Source organism: Lithobates pipiens, unplaced genomic scaffold, assembly GCF_037356315.1.
Source record: "Lithobates pipiens isolate NorthernLeopardFrog02 unplaced genomic scaffold, aLitPip1_a1.2 Scaffold_22, whole genome shotgun sequence".
NCBI classification, from domain to species: domain Eukaryota; kingdom Metazoa; phylum Chordata; class Amphibia; order Anura; family Ranidae; genus Lithobates; species Lithobates pipiens.
The window spans coordinates 7,814,873-7,824,118 of record NW_027507784.1 but is presented as its reverse complement, the minus strand read 5'-3'; the positions used below and the strand labels follow the sequence as shown (position 1 = coordinate 7,824,118).

Below are 9,246 nucleotides of genomic sequence, written 5' to 3'. Positions count from 1 at the left end.
TCTACCATTTATCTCCAGATCTGCCCCTAACCCAATAGACTCAAAGGTGCATTACATCTATCCAAAACCTACTCCAAGGATTCCAATCAAAACCCCTTTACCTCCTCCAAAGGGAATTTAATCTACCCTCTACAGATCTTTTCACATATACCCAGGTGAAGCATTGACAGTATACAGAGATATGGGAAGTGATGGAGACATGCATACACACATCCTTACAGGTTGAGCTGGATTGACAAATGTCTTTATTCAGCCTTACTGACTCTAACTATGAGTTCCCTACATAGGTCATAAAAAGTACATTCCTATCTTTTTGTATCTCTATTTCGGTGGAAAGATTTTCCTGAAAACACTTTGAAATGCTGTTCTAAAATCTTGGTTCCTCAGACTGTAGATGAGAGGATTAAGGAAAGGAAGGATCACCGTGTAAAACACGGACATTACTTTGTCACCAGGATAATGATAATTAGCACTTGGGCCAAAATAATTAAACATAAAGGAGCCATAATACATAAATACCACTGTCAGGTGAGAGGTACAAGTGGAGAAAACTTTACTTCTATTGCCCTTAGCTTGAATTTTAAGAACAGTTTTGATTATGTAGACATAGGGCAGGAAGGTCAGTATTAGAGATCCAGCAGCAAGGAAGCCTCCCAAGAGAAAAATGAGCAGGATATTGATGAAGATATCACTGCAGGAGATCGGAAACAATGGTGGAAGGTCACAGAAGAAGCTTTCTATAATATTTGATCCACAAAATGTTAATTTGAAGGCATAAAGAGTGTGAACTAAAGAAGAAGTAAAGCTGAGGCGCATGCGCGAGGCTTCCAAGATGGCCGCGATCATCTAAAGCTCCGCTGCCTCGCGGAACAACGGAACCCCTACCGCACGGCACGGCTACCCTTCCGCTTCCCGAGCTATAGGGGCGGAATCCCGAAGTGTTGGGGCACATTTCTGAATGACCGGTGGACTGGCTAAACGCAATCTCGGCCCGCTGTTCGCTTCATTGGACGTGAGGGAGAAATCCAAGATGGCCACCGCAGCACAGCTCCTGTCTCAGGATCACAGATCCGCAGGCACAGTGGATTTCAGGTCAGATACAGACTTTCCTCCTCTCCACGCCACCCCAGGCAACCCCAGGGGTCTCCCCAAGGAAGCCACACCGTCCCCGGCCTCCACAGTCTCTCTGCTGGAACGCACCATCCAGGAGTTCTCTCCCTCCCCAGCGGGGACCTACAGAGTTACCCAGACCGCCATGGCCCCCCACGAGGCTGCTCATACAGACCCAGTCTCCCACATGGATGCCCTGTTTGGCAAATTCTCTGAATTATTAGAGAGGGGCCTCTCCCAAACTGCCTTGCAAATCACGGGGGAATTGAAAGCTGATTTTATTAACCTAGGCTCCCGGATCGAAACGATCGAACATAAAATGGAGGATACCATAGCCAGATCCATCCAAAACTCCAGACACATCTACTCAGTACAGGAGCAATTGGACATAGCCATGGCCCGAATAGATGACCTCGAAAATAGGTCACGCAGATATAACGTCAGAATTCGCGGGCTTCCAGAATCAATAACTGATGTGTCCAGGGCGGTGCAAGACCTCATTCAACAGCTAATCCCTGACGTCCCAGCTACTAAGCTTGAACTTGACCGGGTCCATAGAACCCTCGGCCCCCCTAGGAAGGATGGCACCCCGCGAGATGTTCTGGCCAAGCCACATCACTTCTCGGTGAAAGAAGAATTCATGAAGAGAGCCAGATCCCTGCAACACGTCAATTACCAGGGTCACCAGGTTCAGATCTTTGCGGACCTCTCCCCCTCCACGATACAGAGACGAAGAGCTCTAAAACCCCTCTTGCTTGCAATGTCCCACAAAGACATAAAATACAAATGGGCATTCCCTTTTGCGGTCAGGTTCACGGACAAAGGGAAGTCTTTTGCCTTCTCCACTTTTCCCGAGGGGGAAAAGCTCCTCACCAAGCTGAAAATCATCTCTCAAGAAGCTGACATGGACACTTCTAACCCTAGCCAGGGATCTAACAAACGACCCACTCCTAACAGCCCACAATCCCCGTTGTGGACCTCCGGAAGAGCCAAGAAGGTCAAGGATAATGCACCCACCTGAGCAACTTCCAATCCCATTATCAGTCTCTCCATTTTGTGACTGACCGTCCGAGGTCCTGGAGAGGGCCGGAGGACTGCTCCCCAAACTTGGAAAGTTTGGCCCTCCAACCCTTTTTGCCCTCCCCTTGCCTAGGACTTGTGCTACCCTTGTTCTACCCTTATCCCCATTGCCTCCAATAATCCGGGACGCTATGCAGTACTTTGTCCATCTACTGGACTGCCCGTAACCCCGCATATATTTTTTCTTGTTTACATACCCTCGAAATGGGCCCTAAGGTTGCTTTGAGGATTTCCCAGGGGGCTGCATTCCTCAGCACCCCCCCTGGATGTACCATCCTTCCTTATGCCTTAAAGAACAGCGTTCATTTCTTAGCCCCAGTGTCTTTTAGGCATTATGTTTAGCCGTGCCTCAAAAGAAAAGTTCCTTTTTATGTATATTGCAGCTTTTATGTTATTGCTATTTAAAGTTGATTTCACAGTTCGGGTAGTTACCCGACTAGGGGTCCCCAGTTCCGCGAGGGACCACATGTGTAACTCTCCCTCCCTCGGCCTTTCCCAGGCGTCTGAGGGTCGGGACTCCTGACCTTATGGGTCGGTTGTCTTCATTGTGTTTGCTTGGGATTTCGGGGGGTGTCTCCTGCCCTGATCTCCTCTTTCTCTTCTCAGGAACCCTTTCTTTCCTTGCCCTTTCTCCCCTTCTCTTCCCCCTTGATGGTAAGCTTCCCCCGTTGAATGTTTGCATGATACTATTTTTTTTCTCCTCAGGTTGGGCTGAGCCAACCCAGTCGACATGGTATCCTGGGAGACATCCTCGGGCCACCGATCTCAATGCCCTTACCAAGAACCCAGCTATAGATTGGGTAAGTGAGGTCGTTTTCAGATGCTGGGCTCCCCCTCTGCTCCATGGCTGATCCACAGGCTGCTAGGCTTAAGATAGCCTCCCACAACATTCAGGGTCTTAATTCCCCCATCAAACGGAGAAAAGCCCTCGATTACTACAAATCCCTGAAACTAGATATAATTCTGCTTCAGGAAACCCACTTTCCTATCCGGTATAGTCCCAAGTACCTACATGCCCACTTCCCTCAGTTCTTCTTAGCCAACGCGGAATCCAAGACCAAGGGGGTGGCCATTTTGATGGCCAAAACATGCAAATTCAATAAGAGTTTTGAAAAAGCGGATCCGGAGGGCAGATTTTTACTTGTAAAGGGCACTGTGGGGGACCAACTTTACTCCTTGGTCTCCTACTATGCCCCGAACACGGGTCAGGCCAAATTTTTCGAATCCATGCTACGTACCTTAGCACCTCTTTTAGAGGGGACGGTTATTGTCGGAGGAGACTCTAACGTCGCCTTTGATCAAGGACTTGATAAATCCTCCCCCTCACGTCCCCGCTTAACCAGGCCCACAAAGGCAAGCTTACGGATTGCCAAATTGCTACACGCTCATGGGCTATCCGATGTCTGGCGGGAATTAAACCCCACAAAGAGAGACTACACTCACTTCTCAGCGCCTCACCAATCATATGCACGCATAGACCACATACTTGTCCCCTCCTCGCTCCTTCCCAGGATGCTCAAAGCCTCCATCACTGACACAGTGATCTCAGATCACTCTCTTGTAATTGTGACGGCCCTGGGGGGCTCGAGTGGGAGACATCCTAGGCATTGGAGGTTAAATGAATCCCTCCTTTCGGAGCCATCACGAGTTATAGATCTCGACAAAGCATTGAAGGAATATTTTTCTATTAATGCGACTCCTGATGTCTCCCCCGAGACCCTGTGGGCGGCGCACAAAGCTTACATTAGGGGAAAATTCATGCAATTGGGTTCTCAAATAAAACGGGAAAGGCAATCAACCATCCTGAAGCTAGAAGAGGAATACTCTAAACTCAGAGCTCTTCACAAAAAGGACCCCCTCCGTACCCCCACGGCCATACTAGACAGGACTCGCTTAGAACTTAATCTCGCCCTCACCACGAAAGCTGAAAAATCAGTTAGGTGGGCCGGCCACAAATTTTACTCACAGGCGGATAAAATAGGCACTCTCCTGGCCAATAGACTCTCCCCTAGAACCAAGCTGAGCACCCTCCCTCGGATCAGAAGCGCGGGACTCCCGCCCACGTCTAATCCGGTCACAGTTCTGAATGCCTTTCAGAAATTCTACACCTCTCTCTACAGTGGCTCCCCACCCCCCAAAGATAACCTCCTCCCAAAGTTTTTGGAGGGTCTGCCCATCCCGGCCTTATCGGACGTTCACAAACAAGTTATGGAAGCCCTCTTCCAGACAGAGGAGATACTGGAAGTCATTAAGACTCTTCAAAAAAGCTCCGCCCCTGGTCCCGACGGCCTTTCGATCCCTTACTATAAAGCCTTTGCCAACACACTAGCTCCCCACCTGGCCAATCTCGGTAACCATAAAGCTAATGGAGACCCCCTGGATCCCCACCTTAACACGGCGTATATCACGGTCATCCCCAAACCTGGCAAGAACTTGGAAGATGTCAGCAACTACAGACCGATTTCCCTTATTAATAATGATCTCAAAATTCTTACGAAAGTTATGGCCAATAGGTTAGCCTCCTTTATTGGACGCTATGTCCACAAGGATCAAGTTGGTTTTATTCCCGGCAGACAGGGACCTGATCAAATTCGGAGGGCGATCGACATTATCTCCATTTTGCAGTCTAATTGGGAAGGGGGATCCGGACAATCTGGCTTCCTCCTTTCCTTAGATATTCAAAAGGCTTTCGACTCGGTCTCATGGCAGTACATCTTCCAGCTCTTTGACAGGTGGGGATTTGGGGCTCGCTTCCTTGGCTTATTACAGGCCTTATACTCCCAGCCGAGGGCCCAAATTCGAATGCAGGGATACCTTTCTGAGCCAATTCCCATCACCAGGGGGACCAGACAGGGGTGCCCCCTATCCCCCCTCATATTTGCAATAGCCATTGAAACCCTGGCGATCGCAGTCCGCCACAATATGGACATTAGAGGTGTCCAATGCGGTAGTCAAATGTGGACAAATGTGGACTCTTCGCGGACGACATACTGTTGTTCCTCACTTCCCCCCTCACAACCCTACCCAACTTATCCCGGGTATTGGACGACTTTGCCAAGGTCTCAGGCTTGAGGGTTAATTACTCCAAGTCTGTGGCGTTGAATGTTTCTCTCCCCACTCACCAAGTCCTCTCACTCAAACAATCCTTTCCGATCCAATGGAGTGACACTGCCATCCAATACTTGGGTATCTCCCTCACACCTAAAATAGAGATGCTATATGCCCACAATTACCCCAAGTTATACAGACAGCTGGAAACCGACCTCTCCTCATGGTCTAAACATGAATTATCCTGGCTTGGCCGGATTAACTCCATAAAAATGACCCTTCTCCCCAAAATCCTTTACTACTTTCGAGCCCTGCCAATACCAGTTCGGAAGGACCACCTTTGCTCTCTGCAAAGCAAAATACTGAAATATATTTGGGGTAATAAGGGATACCGTCTACCGCAAAACACGCTCTTCTTGCATAGACGCAGAGGGGGGCTGGGTCTGCCTAACCTCCACAAATACTACCTTGCAGCTCGCCTAGCCCAACTCTCCTCGATCTACTCCAAATATGAGAAACCGGACTGGCAGTCCATAGAACGCTGTGCGGTACCCTCCTATACACTAGATTTTTTATTATGGTGCCCGCCCAAAGCCAGGCCGCCCATCATGTCCCCATCCCTTTCTCACTCCTGTGCCCTATGGGACGGCCTTCGCAAAGAGCCTTCCCTAGTCTCCACTATAAGACCCCTTGCTCACATGTTCCGTAATCATGACTTCCCCCCCGGTCTGAACATTGAGGCCTTCAGATGGTGGTTGGACAAGGGACTATACCGGATAGGTCACTTTTTTAATTCCAGGGGTCCGATTTCCCTAGCTTATTGTATCGAACACTTAGAGCTACCAAACACAGAGAGGTTCCGCTTCCACCAAATATCTCACTACTTGAACTCACTTTGGAAAAACAAACCCCTTCCTCCTCCCTTTACTGAATATGAAGCCTGGTGTGGTGGAGTCGGGGAGCAGAGGGGTGGTATTTCAGTGATCTACACGGCTCTCACTACCCCAACGGGTAAATCCCCCTATATGACGGCTTGGGAATCTGATCTCCAGACCTCTGGGAGTCTCGAATCCTGGCAGCTGGCCTTCGCCAGATCCTTTCGTGGGATCCAGAACACCTCACTAATGGAGGCTAGCATCAAATTGATAACCAGGTGGTACCTCACTCCAGTAAGGCTAGCCAGAATATATCCCACGGCTAATCCCTTATGTTTCAGGGGGTGCCAACTTCGTGGCTCCATGATCCACATCTGGTGGGAATGCCCTAGACTCCGTTCGTTCTGGTCTAAAATATTCAACTTGATTTACTTAGTCACAGGCTGCCGGGTTTCGAGAACTCCAGAGGTTGCGTTACTCAATACCCCGATTCCTTTGATGTCTGGTAACATTCAAAAACTAACTTATTTTATTCTATTAGGAGCCAAAATTGCGATTGCCTCCGCATGGAAGCAACCCAAACCCTCCTTCCTCGCAGTTAAGAGGAAGATATCGTGGATAATGTCCCAAGAAAAACTATCAGGTATTCTGTCAGACACCACACCTAAATTCCGAAAGGTGTGGGACCCTTGGGCCCGTTACATGGGAATCTCTCTGCTGCCGGGGGTACCCCCAGGCCCTCCCCTAGGAACCAGACCTCACCCCTAAAGCACCCATTCTTACATTGATTGTGAAACATTCCCTCGCTATATTCTTCCACCCTTTCAGGACATAGCTTACCTCCCCCGACCCCTCTGTTCTCCTCTTCTCCTCCTTTCTTCTCTTCTCTGTCCTTCTAGTCGTTCTAAGATTTTGGTTTGCTCAACAGAGCTGTAATTGACAGGTTCACCATACAGTCCAATTTAATGTTGCGGTACCCACGGCAGACGATCCTCCGACTGTTTTTCCCCTCTGCGAGGGAGGGGCCTGGGAGGACACTCCCTCATCCTGGCACAGCAAGTTCCCTATTAGGGGTGTCGGGATGGGGGCTCCTGGGAGTTACCCTAATAGTTCTACCTGGTGGGCTCTCCCGGGGGGGACACCCTCCGTTTACCTCTTATTGATGTAGCCCCTCGATAAGGAAGGGCTTGCCGACTGTACACTCTTGATATTGTCTGTTTTTCACTAATGTCTCATGTTTTTTTTACTTACATTGTGACAGCAGGCCCTCCCTGCTAATGCTAGTTTGTGTACTGTTTTACGTATGTAAGTGCCTTTAATATAAAATAAAATATTTTGAAAGTGAAAGAAGAAGTAAAGCTAAGACACCACACAATGGATGCCAACTGTACACACAGTTTCCAACTCATGATCTGTGTGTAATGTAATGGCTGACAAATGGCGGTATATCGATCATAGGACATGACAGCCAACAGAAAAGCATCACAACAGGCAAAGAATAGAAAGAAGAAGACTTGGGTTATACAAGCCTGTATGGAAATTTTCCTTGTCTTGGTTTGAAGGTCAAATAATATTCGTGGGACAGTTAATGAGGAATAGCAGAGGTCCAAACCGGCCAGGTTTCCAAGGAAGAAATACATAGGAACATGGAGGTGAGAGTCGGTGACTATGAGGACAATGATCAGCAAATTCCAGATTAATGTCAGAAGGTAGATGAGAAGGAAGAAGACAAAGAGAGGAAGCTGAAGACCCGGAAGGTCAGAGAGTCCAGCGAGGAGCAATTCCTTCAAAATTGTCTGATTTCCCATTCCAATATATTTACTTATGTTTAAAATAGGAACAACAGTTAATCTTATATATGTTTCAGTTGTTATTTTTCCAAAACACTACAGAAAAAAATACTTAAATTTTAAATGTTTACTTTCTTCTTGTTTTTTTTTAAAGGAAAACCTACAAATAAAATATAATTCCCTCTCATCTGTGACTTAAAGGAAGACTTGATTTGTGACAGTCCAAAATAATGAAGAGAGAAATTCTATAAGTAAAAGATAAGATGTTGACTGAAATTGTGCACAAAAAAAAATGGTTTCTTGTCACTATCAGCGATGTTAAATGTTATAATCCAGCAATCTTCTCAGATATTGGCAGTGTAAAATCCATTGTCCGTCATTCAAGAGATGGAGAAAAGTTACTTATTCCTGCTGTATCAGAAAAAATAAATCTGATTTAGGCTTTACCTGAAAAAATGATTGTAATTTTTGCCATTGTCATGCCTTTATAAGAAGACTAAAATGCAATAATTTCTATAGATGACAAACATTCAGTCTGAGAGGTTGGTGTATTTTCTCTTTTGCAATAAAGTGAGACCTCACAGCCAAAACTCAGGTAAAGGTCCCCATTCATCAATCTCAGTAGCATGAAGGCGCCTTAAAGGGGTTGTAGAGGTTCCTTTTTTATTTAAAATAACAAAAATGTTATTCTTACCTGCTCTATGCAAGGGTTTTGCACAGAGAAGCCACATTCCTCCTCTTCTGGGGTGCCCCGCTGGCACTCATGGCTCCTTCCCTTCATCAGGTGTCCCCAGGCTCCAGGGCCTTCAAAAGTGTAATAGGTGGTTGAGAAATTAGATGTGTAATTTATGCTCCTAGAACGCCTAAAGGTGCTACTTCAATGTTGGGCCTCTCTATGTGGTCAGGCTGTGTAAAAGTCTCACACATGTGTTATCATCATACTCAGGATGAGTAGCAGAATGTATTTTGGGGTGAAATGTTTGATATGTGCATGCTATGTGTTGGAAATATCCTATAAATGGACAACTTTGTGTAAAAAAAAAAAAAAGCATTTTCATTTTTTCCCCACATTTTCCAAAAACGTGTGGAGAAAAATTGCATGTTCACAAGACTCATTATGCCTCATAGAATATATGTTGGTGTGTTTTCTTTCCAAAATGGGGTCATTTTGTGGGCACTTGTCCTGGTGCTTGAGGGCCTTCAAAAGTGTAATAGGTGGTTGAAAAATTAGATGCTTAATTTATGCTCCTAGAATGCCCGATGGTGCTACTTCAATGTTGGGCCTCTCTATGTGGATAGGCTATGAAAAAGTCTCACACATGTGGTATCGCCAGTAGCAGAAT

General features: G+C 46.8%; 1 protein-coding gene across 1 annotated transcript; it reads right to left on the bottom strand.

Annotated features, from left to right (window-relative positions):
* Window positions 1–290: 290 nt before the first annotated feature.
* LOC144000351 (olfactory receptor 5AR1-like) lies at window positions 291–8,160 on the bottom strand. The gene is made up of 2 exons (XM_077494141.1): window positions 7,456–8,160; window positions 291–788 (listed from the first exon to the last, which is right to left on the bottom strand). The coding sequence occupies exons 1-2, from the start codon at window positions 7,919–7,921 to the stop codon at window positions 322–324; spliced, it is 933 nt and encodes a 310-aa protein (XP_077350267.1). The 5' UTR covers window positions 7,922–8,160; the 3' UTR covers window positions 291–321.
* Window positions 8,161–9,246: the final 1,086 nt, after the last annotated feature.

Bases quoted from the DNA above. Each gene is read 5' to 3' on its own strand.
- LOC144000351 (XM_077494141.1), bottom strand. From the start codon at position 7,921: ATGGGAAATCAGACAATTTTGAAGGAATTGCTCCTCGCTGGACTCTCT. The intron at 789-7,455 runs CTTTCAAAATAT...CTTCTTCTTTAG, and splicing joins TAGCTTTACTTCTTCTTTCA to TTCACACTCTTTATGCCTTC.